Source organism: Tachypleus tridentatus, unplaced genomic scaffold (genome assembly GCF_004210375.1).
Source record: "Tachypleus tridentatus isolate NWPU-2018 unplaced genomic scaffold, ASM421037v1 Hic_cluster_2, whole genome shotgun sequence".
Lineage (NCBI taxonomy): Eukaryota > Metazoa > Arthropoda > Merostomata > Xiphosura > Limulidae > Tachypleus > Tachypleus tridentatus.
The window spans coordinates 28,073,110-28,092,297 of record NW_027467782.1 but is presented as its reverse complement, the minus strand read 5'-3'; the positions used below and the strand labels follow the sequence as shown (position 1 = coordinate 28,092,297).

At 32.2% G+C, this 19,188-nt stretch overlaps 1 protein-coding gene across 11 annotated transcripts in view; it reads right to left on the bottom strand.

Annotated features, from left to right (window-relative positions):
- LOC143243004 (serine/threonine-protein kinase atr-like) overlaps nt 1-19,188 on the bottom strand; it is a 30,396-nt gene that overhangs the window by 818 nt on the left and 10,390 nt on the right. For 5 of the 11 annotated variants that reach the window (XM_076486631.1, XM_076486633.1, XM_076486632.1 and 2 more), the window contains 5 exons: nt 18,825-18,944; nt 16,206-16,381; nt 13,158-13,353; nt 12,867-12,976; nt 10,293-10,763 (listed from right to left, as the gene is read on the bottom strand). In XM_076486631.1, the coding sequence (XP_076342746.1) occupies nt 10,667-10,763; nt 12,867-12,976; nt 13,158-13,353; nt 16,206-16,372 (570 nt within the window). In that variant the 5' untranslated portion in view covers nt 16,373-16,381; nt 18,825-18,944 and the 3' untranslated portion in view covers nt 10,293-10,666. Of the gene's footprint in view, nt 1-162; nt 230-8,829; nt 10,764-12,865; nt 12,977-13,157; nt 13,354-16,205; nt 16,382-18,824; nt 18,945-19,188 lie in introns of those variants that run through there. The other 6 variants (XM_076486639.1, XM_076486637.1, XM_076486636.1 and 3 more) reach the window with 5 other exon arrangements.

Below are 19,188 nucleotides of genomic sequence, written 5' to 3'. Positions count from 1 at the left end.
AATGAATTTGTTTTTCAGGTCGTGATTTAATAATCAGTTTAGCTTATAAAACTAATTTAGTACCTCTTTATAGATTTTGTTATAAGAAGTATTATTTCTGATATTTTTTATAGTGTGTGTGTAACTTGTATTAAATAAAGTGTTTACATAACTTTTACTTACAGTTGTCTTAGATTTTGCAAAGCAACCATTTTTCTTTCCTCAGCTGTGCCCCTTCCCATTTGGTCTGCTGAAAGATGAGATTAAAAATTACCCCAATGCCAAGATAACCTGGGCCCAAGAAGAACATAAAACCAAGGTTTCTGTGGCCATGTGCAGCCCCTTTTGAGTCTTGTCTTTGTAACATTAATGACCCACGTCACATCAAGCGAGTAATTGATAACTATTATCGGTTTAATACAAACAAGCTTTTGTTATTATTACACAAAAATGTTATTGGGCTAAAATACCACTTACAAGGAAACTTGACAGTTTTTGAATTTGTGCCATCTTGTATAATAAGTTTTGAAAAATACAAGTCGCATGATGGTGAAGAAAAGTAGATACCAACATTTTATTGAAAAGAGAGTTGCATCATTACACTGAATATTATTTAAACATAAGTTGCATAGGATTGTAGCGATTGTCCCTGAAGACGTCTGTGCATTTAGGGGTACATAGCATTATAATAAATTGGATACGAAGAGAGCTTGATGGAAAAATTTGTTGGATGGCTATTATATTCTATTCTATGCCTCTAATTAACATTATTACAATTGTTGAAAGTACATGAGCTTTATGTAGAATGGTGTTTAAATGTAAGTTGCATGATTTTAATAGAAGTTTGCATCATTTTACCATCACCCATGTTGTTTCAGTAATCTCACCATAACTTAAATAACTATTTATTGAACTTTGTTTTTTTAATTTGATTTTTTTCAAGCAGTTTTTTAGTGGAATAAATAGTGAATTAATTGTCATTGTATGTGTATGTATTGTATAATAAACTTTTATTTCAGCTATGGCGGCCATGCCATTTCTCCATCAACAGCAACAGGAAGTAAACAGATGTTCAAGAAGGAACAAGTGTAACTGTTAATTGATGCTTTTCATTTGTAAACTTTATTCTGGCTCGTTCCTTCCCACAGATTAATAGTTTTCTCAATCTGTATTTATATGAAATTCTATTAGTGTACAGTATATGTTATATTTGTTTTTATTTAGTACACAATTTTAGAGAAATGGGAAGTATTTCTAGAAACTAGAATGATTAAGATGTATGTGTGGAAGAGAGTAATGTTCACATAAATATATATATATATATACATATGTAGAAAGCTTTAATTCTGGAAAATACATTTAAAAAAAATGCTCTTTTTATGAGAAACCTATTAAAAGAAATTGTAGACTAGACCTGGAGAAACGTTTTTATAAGTTAAAAATTCCAGGGAATTTTATTTATCACTTGTTTTTCAGGTACAACAATCTCAATTAGAAAGTGTACTTTTATTGATTAATTTAATGTAGCATCTGAACGATTTTGCATATGTTAGAACACTGGTTTTCTTCATAATTGATTTTCTCAGACAATAATAGTCAGTAAAAATATATGTATAAAAACTAATTTTGAACAAAAATTAATGTCTTTGTTAGCTGGAAAAGTCTGATAAGAATGAAAGGTGAAATTTGAAACTTATGAACATTGATGCTCTTTTTTGTCTGGTTGTTCAATTGTACAGGTGGGGAGGAAGGTAAATAAATTTTAGTAAAGACAGAAGTTGTGTTTTCATCTATTTTATTACAGTAACAATTATTAAATTTACTTTTGAAAGTTGGTGCACAGTAAGTTTTAAGTTCTTAACAGACATATATAAATTCTGATTGTGATAACATGCATCCACTTAGAGTAACAAGTATCCTCATGCCTTCAGTACACAGCTTACATTTGGCATAAATATTTTGCAAATAATTTTTTGTAGGAAAATAATTCATACCTGTGTTTATTTTAATAACTTTGGTATTTTTTTTCATGTGTTTAAAATGCTAAGATACGCATCAACATACCTACAGATGTAATAGTTTTGTTAAGTGTACATGTGTTTTCTGCTAATTTTTTTATATGTGTATATGCTCCCCCATGTCTAGTTAGGTTTATGGGCATTTTTATTCCAAATTCTTTAATTCATGGGTTCCCAAACCTTGCCAACCTGCAGACCTTCTCAACCTTTTACTGTACTGGCAAACCCCACATACATCAAAACAGTTTTTAGAAAGTAACTGGTGTATTATATACGTTTTACTTCCTTTACAGTTTGATTCTAGTTTTAAAAAACAACAAAGAAAAGACATATAAAGATGGAAGAATTCAAAAGTATTTCAAATATCAAAAGAGACTTTGAAGTAAAATATGATACTGCTTAACTGAAACAATCTTACAAGTTCTTGGGTCAATGTCTGGCAGTGTTAAACAGAGAACTGGTTCCATATTTATTGTACTTCTATACTTTGATTTTATATGTATCAGTTCAACTGGAAATCAACTGTCTTGTTTTTTGCAATTCGCAGGCAACATTGTGAGGTGCACAATGAATTTGCATAATTTATGTTAATTACAATTATTAATTTCTGGATTTGTATGTATTACTATATTATTTTTATAATATCTTAGCATTTTACTTTATTCATTGCTCTTTCACTTAAAATGGTGAAATCATAAATTTGATGTATTACTGTGGACAGTGCTCCTAATAGTACCTCAAAGTATTATCAGAGACTACAATTTGGAAACCTCTGCTTTAATACAAATGTATGAGCATGTGTATGCATACACACACACACACACCTGTTTATTGTCCCTTGTATTAATAACATATTATGTAGTATGAAAACAAGTATAGAAAGGATAAAGAGGATGAATGGACAATACTGTGGGAATTACACTTCTGTATTATGTCAAAATGAGTGGTATCATGTTTGATTGTTTACCTGATCATTGGCTGTCATCCACCTAATCAGAAAGTGTACATCACTATAGAGATTATAAAAACCAAATTTACTATGCTGATTAATAGTAGTAAAGATCCTGTTGTGGCTCACGATACCGAAATGTCACAGGACAAACATGTAGAAATAACATTTTTTTGATTGTCAGAGAGATTCCATGTGAAAACTTTTAGCAAGAATTCTTTTTGAAAAAGCTGTATGCAAGTCTAAAGAGGGCAAATGAAACTGACACTGTTTATATCAGAGGCAATTGAGGTATAAATCAGAAACTGAAAGTGAATTTAAGCAATTTGTGGTATTTTCTTTACAAGAGAAATCTTGACAATAACCTTGCAGTAAATATAGTTGAGTGTTACCTTGAAAACGGTAACATGCACATTAACATAAAGTGCTCTCACTGGACATTAAGCTGGCTCAAAACTACTGCTAAAAATAGGTTACTGGCCAAAAGGTTTAGATGGATATTGGACCACGAATGATGAAATGAACAGAGCTGGAAATTTATGCTGTTTCAACATCAATCTATACCCAAATAGTTTAGCAACAATCAATGAAAACTTCATTCAATGGTGGAGGAGAGAACAGTATAACAGTGAAAGTACAATATCTACAGTGAAGCATGATGGGAAACCACTAAGTTTTGAGCTACATTTGATCCAATGGTACTTTCAATCTATACAAAATTAGTCACTTTCTGACTACCAAGAGTTAGTTACATGGAGATATTGAGTGTGGTGAACCAGTATGTTGGCCATAAAGAATCTGATATAACTCTCACATCCATGGCTTGATCTACATGGACCTTTAACATTATTCGTATTGTATTGGTTTATGTGAAAACTGAAAAACTTGAAGTAAAATAATTTGGCTGAAATGAGGGAGTTAACACAGGATATTTGGAAAAAATAATCTACAATTAGCAGCATGAAAACTATTGTACATTTACAGCAAACAGTTCACAATAGGAAATACTAGTGTATGATCCAAGCTGTTTTTTCTTTGTATCAGACTGAAGAAAAGTAGTTTTTTAAATAATTTAATAAACTGAACAAAAATTAGTCTTCAATTAACAAATTTAGTCATGATAATACAGTGGTACCTCAGTTCTCGAACTTAATCCATTCCAGAAGGCTGTTTGAAAACGGAATCAATTTTCCCCATAAGAAATACTGTAAATTAAATTAATCCATTACAGACATCCAAAAATTACCTATTATAAAGCATTTTAAGTAAAAATATTGCTTATTTATACCTGTATAATAATACTTACATGCATAAAGTCAACCACACAATAAAAAAAACAATAAATTAAAATTTAACTGCACTCTACCTGTGCTGAGGACAGCTGATGGCATAAGTGAAAGGTGGTGAGGAACATGGAGAGTTGGACAGTTATTATTGTTTGGAAGGGGAGTCACCTTCCATAAAAACGTCAGGTGACTTTCCTTCTGGGGTTTTTTCTCTTTTCTCTCTCTTTGCACCACTACAACACGATTGAGACTCACTGGACCTATTTCTCACTAAAAACTTGTCTAATAAGATTTGTTTCTGCCTGCATTTTAAAATGTTTCAGAAGTAAGACATGGCATTGTCATTGAAAAGGTTTATGCTGCAGTTTGCTACAGCTTTGTCAGGGTGAAATTTTTCCACAAAACTTTGCAACTCTCCCTATTTTCCACACTTTCCTTGATTAATGAACTAGGAACACCCTCCCTTCCCTCCTCCTCATCTGAAGACACTTCCTCAGTGTTGCCTTCTGTTGCTGCTCCTTCTGAAGGTCTTGGAGTTCTTCCATGGTGAGCTCAGTGTTGTGGTCTTCCACCAACTCCTACACATCATCACCACTCACATTCAAGCCCATACACTTGCCTAGTGAGACAATATCCTCGACAATAGGCTCAGACTCAAAGTCTTCAAAATCTCTATCTGATACTGAATCTGGTTGCAATTTCTTCCAGGTTGAGTTCATGATCCTCAAAGACACTTCCTTCCAGGCTTTGTCTATGATCCTCAAGCAATGGAGATTATTAAAGTGATTTTTCCAGAACTCTCTGAGGGTTAACTCTGTGTCATACTTTACTATTAGCCCTCCACATGACATTTAATTTTCTTTTCAGAAAATTATTTTAAAAAAACAACAACTTGGTTCTCAGAATGGTAAACAAGCAAAGACTTAAGTTTTAAGACCCCACTTGCATTATTACATGACAATAGAGTTAGCCTGTCCTTCATTGGCTTGTGCCCTAGCAGTGACTTCTCCTCCTTGGTGACGTAGGTTGTCTTTGGCATTTTCTTACAAAAAAGGCCTGTCTCATCACAGTTGAACACTTGTTCGGGAATAAAACCCTCACCTTCTACATAGTCCTTAAATTCCCTGACAAATTTATCAGCAGCATCTTTGTTAGAATGAGCACCCTCCCCATGTCTCACAAAGCTATGTATGTCACTTCTCTTCCAATATTTTTCAAAACACTCCTACTAGCCTTAAAGACATCACTTGGATCAGCACTCGTTCCAGAAGTATTTTTCAGGAGGTCAGCATAAAACTGCTTTGCTTTCTCACAAATGATGGTCTCAAAAATGCTATCACCAGTTAACTGTTTTTCGTTTACCCAAATCAACAACACTTTTTACACCTCTTCCATTGTTTGTGATCTTTGTTTCGTAAGCACTGTCACTCCTTTTGCAACATCACCTCCTTTATTTTTCAGTATGGTGCAGACTGTAGACTTTGCCATTCCAAACTGTGCAGCAAGGTCAGACAAGCGAACACCACTCTCATACTTCGTTACAAGATCTTTTTTCTCCTTTATTGTGGCTCTTACAACGTTTCTTTTTGGTTTGCCACTTTCATTATCCTTCTTTGACTTCATGATGACTTATTTAATCAGAATATTTAGAAAAAAAACAAAAAAGAAAAAACGTTCACAACAGATTTTAGTGGGGTGTGGACTGAGCGACATGTGTGAGCAAAATGTTTTGGGCAAACTTGGCATGGACGAAAATGGTTGAAAGGTCGTTCAGCTCATCAGTCGGGTTATTTCAGGGTTCAGGCTAAACAACTTTGTTCGGGAACCGAGTTTATGTTCGACAACCGAGACATTTTTTTCTCAAACAATATGTTCGAAAACCAAATAGTTCAGGAATGGAGTCATTCAAGAAGATACCACTGTATTTGACTTCATTTTATATGCCATTATTCCATATTTTAAGTAAGTTATGAATTCCACATGAACAAACTTCCTTGAATTTAGATTCAAAAAACAATCTTAAGTCAATTTTGAGTTCCTCGTTTTTACAAACCTTTCTTCATCTTAGTAATGCTGTGAGGATCTTAAAACATGATAATCAGATGGAGCAGTATCTAGTGAATAGGATCGATGAGGCACAACTTCCCATTTTAAGGCCTGAAGTTTTTCTTGGGTCATTTATGAAGTGTGTAGGATTCAAAACACAATCTTAAGTCATGAAAAAACATTAGTCTTCTATATTGATTAATGCAGTTCTTTTCCTTACCAGTGCTTGGTGTTAGCACTCCAACTGATGACAATATCTTTCAGCTGTGATTTGGATCAAAAATTTTGTGATAAACTGCACTTCCCAGATCTCACCAAACACAAGGCAAAACTTTTTTTTTTGGATATCAGCCATTCTTCGGTGTTGGTACAGGTGCGTAACAGAGATTCAACAATTGTCTCTTACGTTGAGTATGCTCATAACAAAAAAAACAACAAAAACTTTTCGTTGCCACTAACAATTCTTTCCAGAATTGGTTCATGAGCATTTCTTGTTGTCAAAGATTAACAAATAGTGACTCTCTCAACATGTTAATTATCCGAAACCTAGTGTCCAAGTTTTGAAACTTTTCCAATTTCGTAGATGTAGGTAATGATTGTTACATGGAGCTGTTGAGCCATTTCTCACATAGTCAACTTTGAATTGCTTCAAATATTAAAATATTGACATAGAGAAAAGGCATAAATTTGCAAGTTCTTTTCCTCAAACCGAATGATAACTTTTTGCAAAGAAACGTTATTTACTTTCCTACCTAATATTCTCTGTGATAATTCTTTGTATCATTAAAGTTTTGTGCTCTGGTAGTCATCACTATGGTCACAATTTTCGTGTTTGCAGCATCCCTAATGTGTTTCTTTAAATATTTGTTATACACGCACACTCGTATATAATTGATTTGAAAAATTGATATTTCACATTCTGTATTTTATTCCATACAACAACTTTATTTCTTTATTTTAATTTTTACTGCACTTCTTATTCTCACCCCTCAGTGTGGACTCCTGTACGTGGTGAAGGGAACTCCCAGGGAAGGTTCTGTTCTTTCAGATTACCTCTTCTGGGATCTAAACATCCACCCACGTGTTTACCGTGTGTGGTGAACCGTGAAGGGGAGGAGAGGATCCTGTTGGTTGGGGGTCCAACCATAACACACCATTTTGACCTTGAATTCCTATAGACAGGCAGCCTTGGGGTGGCCCCCCTTGGATCAATCAGCTGGTCCACTTGGGCTATGGTCAACCAGGTACCAGTGTTGAAAGTTCTTAACAGGTGTTGTGGACTTTGTGTCTGATGCAGGTGTTTGGGTGTAGTGCTCACAAAACCCTGTCGTTGCTGCAGTGTCTTTGCTTGACATTGTAGTGCGTCTCCTTATAGGGCTCTATGGTGGGTGGGATCAGAGGGCACCAAAAGTTTCTTTTCTCTTATGGATCCTCCAAACAAACATTTAAATAAAATAGTGAAAAACAGTCAATAGGAAAACAATCACGTCTTGAAGATTCTGATCAGCAATGTTCAACATCTGTACCACCAGTTGTACCTCATTTTATTATCCTACATTCTCTTTCAGAGAAACCTTGAGGGCAAATGTCCTCCTTTTTTTATTCAGAAGGGACTGTAGGGACTTGCTAGCTCTCCAAAGTCAGAAAAGAAGCTTTGATCTGGAGACATATCAGTGGAAACATCCAACAGTTATTGTTGAGAGGGATTTGAAGAACATCCCCGAGTCAGAGATTTTAGCTGGGTTCTCCACTCGAGTTTCTGCAGTGAGGCGTATCTCCACTCACAAAGATGGAGTTACAATACCGAACAATATCCTCATTCTGACATTTACATAACCACCTGCACCTGTCACCATCAAGGCAGGTTATCTAAATTGCAGGGAATGGCCGTACATTCCAAACCCTCTCCGATGTTTCCAGTGTCAGAGGTTCAGTCACTTAAAGACGTCACATCATAGTTGCCTGACATATGCTACTCTACACACCCTTCAAGGGCGTTGCCATCCGTGTTTCCTTGGGTCGTACTATCACTGTTTGTAAATGGCATCCAGTGTAAAGATGTCGTTTAAATTGATATATTTACATTTTTACTCTTCATTTTTAAACTAGAATATGTAAATATAACAATATGAACCAGTATTGGGCAAGAATGCCCTATGAAACAGGTATTCATTTTTTTCTGGGCTGCCATAACAAGTAGAGACGTGCATGTCATTTGTAAAATTTTTATGCTTTACTAAAATAAATGATGTCAAAAAATGTAACTTATACAAGCTTGGATGCTATTGGTGAGCTTTTCAGAAAATTTTTGATGAAAAATGTGGATGTAGGAGAACATATTTTAATTGATGAAGCATTAGTTCTATGGAAAGGATGACTAGGCTTTCGCCAATTCATAAAAACTAAATGTACAAGGCATCAAATTATTTGTCATGTGCAACAGTGAAAACAATTGGTGTGAATACAGCTTAAGGGCGTACTACAGAGAATACCCAACAATCAATATTCTTTACTTGATGTTGAAGGAGTAAATAAGCTTACATCTAGTGAAAAAATAAATAACTGTCCATTTATTAGAATCTGTTCTTGAACAAGGGTGTCATGTAACTGTAGTCAACTGGTATACAAGTACTTGATTGGCACATTTTTTGAAAACTCAAAATATAATGAGGATGACTACTATTCACACTAATAGAGAAATCCCAAAAGAGCTCGCTAATGAGCATCTGGAGAGTCATGACACAGCTTTTGTTCGTAATGACAACGCTCTGATAGTAAAATGGGAAGACAGAAGAGCAGTATATGTGATAACCACAAAATATTCAGCTAATTTTGTTGAAAAGGATAAAACTTACTTTGGGGGGGGACCAGACAATTTTACAAAAAAACTATGCTATATAGAAAAGTTTAATGAAAACATGGGAGCAGTTGATAAAGCAGAACAGTTGCTGAAGCTTTATGAGCCAAGTCATAAACCCCATGCATGGTTTAAGAAGCTAGACCTACACTTGCTGACATGTATGCTGCTAAATAGTTTTCATGTTTACAAAAATACTGCAAAAAAAAATTTACTTTCAAGAGGTATGTCGTAATGGTCACACAGCAACTGGTGGAAATGCATAATTCAGATGGAATTGCCACTAAAAAAGAAATTTGTTGCTAGCAATCCTCATGCAGGTTGCAAGCAATAGCCTGGAAAAAAACTGTCCATGCTTTAGTTTCTATTCCACCCTTGCCTGGTGGTTGAAATATGCATCCAAAAAAGTGATGCAGAGTGTGATATCCAAAATGGAAGGAAACAAGAAAGTGTTGTAATGAATGCTCTGAAAAACCAGGTCAATGCAGTACAGACACTTTGAAATATGGCATAATAAATAGGATTCTTCCATTTACGTAAGTATTATAATTCAATAAAGTTATATACTAATATACTCGCATATTTTTCAAGAACATATTATATAAGTAATACACTCATAAAAACAAAGTGTATAAAAATTAATTATTTTATTGGTAGGTGGATAAAAATCATTTTACGCTACATGTGGCAATTTTCACAATTTGTACAGAAAGGGTTATTAACAAATTGTTAGAGTACAACAAGGACCCAAATTATGAATATATTTTCTATAACATGTTCAATAAATGCAAAGAGTTAGATTGCAATATGAATTTCAAATTTAATTTCTTGTATCTCATGTCCATTTCACTGCTGGCACAAAGATTTAAGGTTGTTGTTTTGAATTGAGCACAAAGCTACTCAATGAGCTATCCGTGCTCTGCCCACCATGGGTATCGAAACATGGTTTTTAGCGTTGTAAGTCCACAGACATACCGCTGAGCCACTGGGGGGGCAAGATTTAAGGGAAGGTGGAACATCAGCATGATGGCTGATTATTGCTGAAAATTGAAATAAAATAGCCAGAAGCAACATATAAAAGAAAGATCACATCCCATAGTTTTGAGACTAAAAGATGTACACTTCACTAAAAAAATCAGGAAGAATGAGAATGCATATTCATTGTAAATAATATTCATTTTTTTCTGTCAAATAAGTTTTACAAATCAGGAAGAAGAAAAAACCCTTACTTAGATCAAATTATTATTTTGTTTATGATAATGGATAAAAATACAAACAAACTAAAAAAAAGAATATTATTTTTAAAACCAGTGGAGCTGAATTATGGGAAATTGAATATTAAATCCAAAACAACTTTAATTATTACCATTTTTTATAATATCAAACATCCAACTGAGAAAACTAATGTTATATTTGTTTGTTTACTGCTAAGTACAAATCTGCAGGACAAACTATTTGTAATATGGGTAGTTACTGCTTCATAAGTCGTTGTCTTTTTTATTTTACTTCAAGCTTGTTCAGTTTTCACATTTCAAACATCTGGAGTTTGATTCATACTTCCACCAAACTTGTTGGCCCTGTCTCTGTTATGGCAATTTCTCAGTGCTACTGTTTTTGAACTGCTGATCAGAGAGAAGGCAACTGTTTGTTAGCACCCACCACCATTTGATTTTATTTCTAGAACAATGTACTAATTAATTAATTGATTAAAATACCACTAACTGCTCAGCTATAGTGGTCAGTTTGAATATATTAGTTTACTTAGAAAGGTTGGCAGTGATTTCTTTTGCTAATTATATTTATATTCACTAACTTAATACATACGTCAGCAGCAGAAAGTATACAAGACTTTACAAATCTACCTATTAGAAATTTTATCATTTTATCTGCCAAAAACCAGACATAGGCCTGTCGATTGATACAAAACTAGAAGTGGTTACAGAACAGTTGGAAATGACTTACAGAATCACCTTTTAGCCAGAATTATGAGTTAACAAACAACTTTTTGAACCATTTACATTTGGACTCAGTCAGTTTTTGTTTTAACACCTAAATATTATACAAAAGTCTCCTATTCCAAATTTGTATGGTCCTTTCAAGACAGGATTATTATCAAGACTTCTATGTACCACAAACTTTAATAAAAAAAGTAAAACCATCCTCTCTCTTATAGCTGGGCTATTTATTAATGAGTTAGTACTAGCATGACAAAGCTATAGTTCTATTCAGTTATCTCATATTTTGTAAACATTCTGGACTATATTAAGTCCATAAGAACCAATATTCAAAAGCCTTGTACTTTTCTGAATTTGACAAAGAAAAAATCCCACTTTACATTTGGGTCACACCTCTTGATTTATATCATTTTGGTGATACTGTGCCTCACTGACTATACTATAACTGAAATGATGTTTATTTATACAATGGCTGATTAACATAGAAATATCCTCTGAATTTGTAAACACATTAGTAAGATTAGATACCAATAAACACAGAATGGAAGTAGCTAGATACTACATATCTATTATTTTTTTTGATAACACAGGTGGAAGGGGGGAGGGATAAGATGAGGATCATACCACTGGTAAGTGAACTACCAACCACAACCTAGTCTCTTGAGAATAATATTAAAAAAATCATAAAATTGGACAAATTTAAAAGCATGACAAAATACACCTTGACATGAGTACTGTCAAATGAGAAGTGATAATTTGGCAAAATTCAATAGGAGTGTCACATGTGTCTAGAGTGTGTGTCACACTACTTTTTGTTTGCTAGAGGGATGTTGCATGATGATTTACAGGGGAGATGCATTTGAATCAGTTGATTATAAGGTATGTAAATGCTCAAGACGTGTTGCATATGAAAAAAACATTTCTGTATGGGGAGCAACATTTGAGAGGGTATAATGTACCATACTGGAAGGCAATTTTTTTTCCCTTACTTTTTAAGAACTTTTCAGAATAAGGGCTTCTGGCTTGAAATTTATTAACTTTCTAAACTTTTATGAACTCTTTATACATATGTGATCAGGTGGAATTAGTGTGACTCGAGTTTATTTACCCATTTTTTTCAAAAAAATTATATGATTCTGAAATTTAGTTGGTAATTTGCAAACTTTTGGCTAATGAGATTTGTTCAACCTCAAACTTTCTTTATTATCTAGCTAGTGGTACAATAAAATTTGTTTCAGTGATCATCTGGGTTAGGGGTTCTTTTGATAATCAAAATCCCTGTTCTGCAGATGATAGCATTGTTCCAATTGGTTTAGGGTGTAGTTTCTGAGTCTGTTGTTGTCCTAATTGTTTAGTCACAAAATTTCTATACTTCACTGATGAAAAGTGAAAACTGCCTTCCTTATGTTAATGTTTTTTTTGGCACTATATCATTTAATAATTTCATTACATGAAATGAAAGGCCTATGATATGTTCCTCCACCTACAAGTCTTATAATACGACAGCACTGTATTATTAAATAGTGTGGAACTGTGAACTTCAATATATAAATCTGTTAAACATATCATTAACACTTATATCTGTAGCAACACATCACTCCATTAGCGTATGTAATTCATCAAGTATGATTAACCTTCAGTACCCATGAACATATCATCTACTTAATAAATTGTGCCAAAATAATAAAGATTAAAATATACCTGAATGAAAAATTAATCTACTCTAGGAATAAATATATACAATTTTCTTCCTTTCTTACTATTTCTATACATACCTGAAGCTGTAATGATATTCCAGGATGGGAGTGGCCTATGCGAGAGATTAGCTGAGAAAATGTTGTATAAAATAGATATGGAGGAAGCTTTTCCACAAAATTTGTAATGACCTGAAAAATTATTAAAACTGTGAATAAAATACAATCCATAGAAACTGGTATACTAGAAATTAAATCTTAAGGTATGGTTACTGTCTTACCTGTAATTCTACATAATAATAAAATAATAATACTTTTTGTTACCAAACAGAAAACAACAATGAATTGTAAGAACAGAAGAGATTTTATTTACTTTGGTTGTCATAACGTTTAACATCCTTTCCCAATGTTCCAGATTCTGAGGAGGTTTCTTACTCTTCTGGTGCTCTACAACTTGTGTGCCTAAGTCGAACCAAAGTGACAGCATCCTCGGCATGGAGTGAAAAAGATGTCTGCATCCATACTGTAGAGAGCGCCCATAGCACTGAACCATGTGGACAATAACTTCACTGAAATATTGACATCAAATAAATATACCATTGTAATAACATTCTTATCTCTTTACTTTCCACAAAAAAAGAAGATGAGGGGTTTACTAGAGATAAAAGATAGTATTTATTCGCCAAAATATTTTTTGTAATGAGTCTCAAACTTAAAAGTTGAAACAAAACAAACTGAGTTTATAAAAGTTTTACAAAGGATAAAATTGTGGAAACCATGTTAGTTTTCAACTCTTTCCATATACATCTCATTTGCAACCACCATGGTAACCACTATATTAGTCATACTATAACTTCTGATAATGTAAGAATATCTTCATGCTGTTTTGCAGAGTATCAGTAAATATTACCACTATTTTGTATCTAACAGAATGACTTTTAATTAAGTATTTCTACTGAAAACTTCATCATGAACACATGAAGTCAAAATGCTGACTTCCAAGAGTGAAAAGTAATTTCAATCTTAAGATGAAAAATACTTTTATTTATCTGAAAATTGCAAATCTTCATCTGTACAATTCTAAAACCTTTTAAATTAGTATCAAATGCTTACCAACCTGAAGACACCATAAATAACTAGACAATAAATCTACATCATACTTTTCCTTATAGAATGATTGCATATTGTTACATAACAATACAATTTGTTTATCCTAAATAGCTTAAAGCTATTTTGAAACAAGCCTAATGAATAATCTTGCCATATAAGTAGTAAGTCACTTGGCAAACATGCAACTGACATTAGTGTATAAAATTACCTACCCCATGAGCATACCTTCTGAAGAATTGTTATTATTTACTAGGAAACAAAACTGTTTTCCAACAAAACCCAAAACTGGAAAGGAAAGGCATGTTAATAAACAACAGAAGTCATCAAAGCAAATGTACTTTCACTAAACTGAGATAATGGTCCCAGTAACATTAGACATATTCAGCTAAGTTTATTCACCACTCACACACTTGACATAGTTTATATAAACTTGTCACTGGTGTAATTTTTCTCGACATTAATCCCTTATTTTCCTTGTCTTCTACTTATATATAAAACCCTGTATTGCTTAATTACATATCACAGCCAAAGAAAACAGTCAAAACATGTACATGATTATAAAACTGCGCAGTGACTTTCCGAACACCCTGTACTTAAAATAAACATTTGAAGTTTCCTATTAACATATTACAGTAATTTTAGAATGAACAAAGCATAATTTAAATTTAACATTATTCATCTATTTACATTTATTATCTTTTATTGAGCTTTCAGCTGTGTCTGAATAACAGTAATGCCACAAAAGTTGCAATCACGTGACACATGAGCAGCTAATGTTAGCATATCCAACAGTGGTCTTTAAAAAGTACAACTGTCTTAGTTTTTTACAAATAGTGCACCTAGTGTTTTGTAAAATATAATCACATTTCAGTTACATTATGTATGTATGTATATTATTACTATTTTCAAATTAATTTTAAATTTCAGTCATTATTCATAAAACAGAAAACTATGTGAACAAATATAGAAAATAATTATCTTTGCTACCTACAAATGTTAAGGTTTATACTTGCTTGGCATAAACTGTAAACATTGTTAAATTTGGCACGAGAAAAATATAAAACAAAATAATCTTTTTAAATTTTATATATGCATTTTGAAATGACAAAAAATATATAAATTATTATGTAAATGCCATAGAATTTCACTGCAATGTATCAAGGCTACCAACTAAGCAGCATTTGGGTCTAAAAAATACATCCAATCTCCATTTTGTCTATATTTAAAAAAGGTGGTTCTTTAGTACTTAAGCCTTGCAAAGGCTGAGAAAAGAATGTGAAGGAGAAGTCTGAGCTTTTGATTTGCTATGTATACCTCATGAAGTGCAGTGGGTTATGTGTAAAAATATGGTTTCAAAAATGGAAAAGGAGACAGAGCAATTATGGTGGATTCATTGAACAGAATGATATCTCAGGACACAGAAAATATAAGAGGTTCTTATTTTATATTCCAGCTTGCAATATTAATAATTTGAGTTTGTAACTCATAAGAAACTAGAGATGTTGTATTGTGAGCTTTATAAAATGTAATATGACCAAACACATCACATGACAAAAAAAACTGATATTTAGCAATCTTATTTTGATATTTATTTTCAAATTAAGAAATTAAATAATGTATAGTTTTATGCCAAATTTACTGACATGAATTTATAAAATAGTAGTTCAATAATATTTTGAATATAACTCTACAAACATGATAACATGCCCTCTGCCTCCAATCCATAGGAAAATTTGCCTCGATGGGGTTAATCACTACAAAAATTATGCTTTGCCTGAGTAGTAACAATATTATAATAAGTAATTTACATCAGTTCCTTATTCCTTGAAGGGATAGTAAATTAATTAGAGAGGAGACTTAGGGAGTAGACATCACAATTTTCATACTGTATAAAATTAAGAACTCAAACTGACATAATATTACATGTTTTAACATTTGATTTATTAACTTTATTTGTGACCATCTTTATTTGAAGATGTTGATACTACTATCATGATATTCTGTAAAAGGGTTGCAAAGTGCAGAAAAGGGTGCTTGTATAGAAAATGTTAAACATAAAAAATATAAAGACAAATTAGATTTAAAGGAAAAAATAGTAAAATTTATCAGAAGATGTTAATTCAACAGTGTTTGTAAAATGCAACATAACCCTGAAATTGTCAAGCAAAGTCATTCAGCATAGATGTATATGATATAATGATGAATTTGTTCGATGAAGAAAAAATTCTGAGTGTGAAAATCATATACTTATACTGTGTAAGAAATTTAGCAATAAAATATTTTGTGAAATAAACAACCTAGGCACACACACCTTTTCTTTTCTGATTTCTCTAATGTAGTCATAACTCGGTCATAATACTTGGCTAAATGGAAGTGACCTTCTTCCCATTCAGGCTGAATGGCAACCACATCTCGGTACATTAGAATAAGGGCATTACTCTCCAAGACAGCCGATTCTTCACTATATTTGGCAAGCATTAATGTTGCCTAATAAAGATAACAGAAAGTGGTATTACAATAAATGAACTTAGTTATCTTAAATTATTTCATATGCTCTATATTATTCATGTGGTCCTAAGCAAAATTTATACAGAGATGGAACTACCACAGTATTCAGATTTGAATTTATTCAAAACACGCAATCTACATTATGATTTTATATCTACACACTAATAACCCAGATGGAAGGAGAAGATACCAATAGTTTAGGGTGATGGAATAATATTTTACATTATTTGATCAGACTGAAGCTTCAAATTTTACAGTTGAATAAACTATTAAAACTCTGGAGGATTTAACAGTGTAACAAAGGCAGTATATATTTCACAAAAATATTAGATATTTTGAAATGAGAATGGAAAACTTCAGCTTTCTTAAATCATAACTTACCATTAGAAAAGTTAAAAATGAAGCACTTATTATGTATTTTTGCTTTTGTTAAAATACCCAAAAAAGAAATACCATTGTTAACTCTCTCAACATGGGCTTGGTTGACTTGACTGACCACAAGACCTCTTTGCACTCATTTCTACTCTTTTTATATTTAATACTTCTAACTTTCAATACAGTGTATCTGTCCTCACAAAATTTGGCATATTTTCAGTTAACATTCCAAGTCATTCACATACAAAAATCATATCTTTAGTGAAGAATTAAAAAAAATACAATGGAGATTTTTTAACGAATTTATTGAGCATTTACTTTGAATAGTCAACAGGCAAAGTAATTTTCATATTAAAATAAAAAAAATACTTTTTTTGTCACCTCAAGAATCTCAAATTTCCTTTGTGTAGTCCCTATAATCTCCTAAGTAATACGTTTCAAACAATTTTTGTTCCAGTAAAAGTTTATAGTTCATGTTATTTTCTTTACCCTATCTCACAATGAAATCAGTCAATTTTAGATACCTTGTAAGCACCAGAAAAAAACAACCAAAAAAGTACCCATCTTTTCTTTCTAGAATGACTTAAATTGTAACATAAACCTACATTCTTTTATCCCAAGTAGTTTTAAGCTCATAGCAGAATAAACCTACTTATAACTAAACCACTAACCCACCATTATGAGATGTTAATCACCTGGGAAACATGCAGCTCACATTACATTAATGAATTACATTACTTGTGAGTTGCTTGCTCATGAAAAAAATATTACTTAATTTGTCTGAACTAAACTACACTAAAAGGATACTTATTTTTACACTTTAGTTACTTTTATAAATATACATAAAAATAAACATGAAAAATAAAATGCTTAATCATTTTCATTTTTTCTTGCTATTGACTATTAAAGAGACTTCATCCTAATTATGCTAGACTCCTAATAGTAATGCATTTAATAATTTGTATTTAATTAAATAATGCACCAAACAATATAGATTTCTCAAAATTTTCCCTGGCTTTCCGGCTATGTGACAAAAGTCGTTACAAATTCATTCAACGTAGTTGTTAACTTTCTTGTAAGAACGACGTTTGTACTCCGAGTGACATCAACATTTCAGAACATTGTACAATATGCCATTTGATACATAAAAAACCTTGACTTTCTATTGATCATAGGTAACATATCATTAAACATAGAGAGAACAACTGATGAATTATGAAAGGCATGATGTGACAGGAAGGGTCTGATTTTCTCTTTGATAGCTCTGTAACCAAACAGAATTGAAGGCTATAAAAAAATCTGGTTTGTCTGAGTCATGATGAGTTTATAGAGAGAAATTTACTTTGAATTTTTTACTTTTCTGAATAGTGGTTGATAAAATATGAAAGATGACATGCTAGAAGAAAAGGTGTCAGAACAGAAGAAATACATGATTTTAAATATTGTAGAATTTAAAACTTATACACTATTAAAATATGGATTATTAGCTATGCTATTGTAATTAGTATAACACAAACACGAAGTAGTTTAATAAACTTCTGAATGTAAGACACTTAAACTTTGTATCTTATACATTAAAGAATAACACACAATATTAAAATAGATAAACAATCAATCACATTTTAAATTCAGGCCAACCTACAGCCTATAAAATGTTGACTCTATTTGGTTGGGGCCAATTGAAAGTGTGAGAGTTGGCAGGCCATAACATTTCTTTCTATAAAATAAGCAAAAAAGAGTCCTTTATATTTTCTACCAACTATAAAACTAATCAAATTTCTATTAAATTGTGATATAGAAACTCTTAAATTTAATAACAGATGAAAAATAATTCATCAGATAAAAAACAAAAACTATCAAATTTAAGCACTATAATTTCATGTCATGAGCTGTATAGTGAGTTGGTGAACCAAATCTGACCTGCAGGCCACATGTTGTATACCTCTGTTCTACATGTTTAATATTTTCTACATTATCATCAGCAAAAAGTATCTAAGTAATGTAACATAAGTGTTAAAACTTCTGTATAAGTAGCATCCATTATTACCTTGGCACAAGCAGCAGCCTCTTTCTGTTTTTGAGATGGGTTATTCTTGAACTGAGAAACATCTGGAAAATGTTCCTGAATTCCTTTCTGAAGAATATTGATAGCTTGTTCCTGTTCATTCTGTATAACAAGTCACAAAATAAGCATACAGGTACCAGAGTACTAGCTGGCTATTAAAATTTTAGAAACATGACAAGTTTGCATATCATATAACTTTTGGTGTATCATCCTATTTAACTGATATCAATATCTACTGAAAACTTAAAAACATTTAAAACCTCAATTTTTATATACATATCAATTTTGACATAATTTTAAAATAATATTGATTTACTACTGATTCACATGTATGTTTCTACAAATA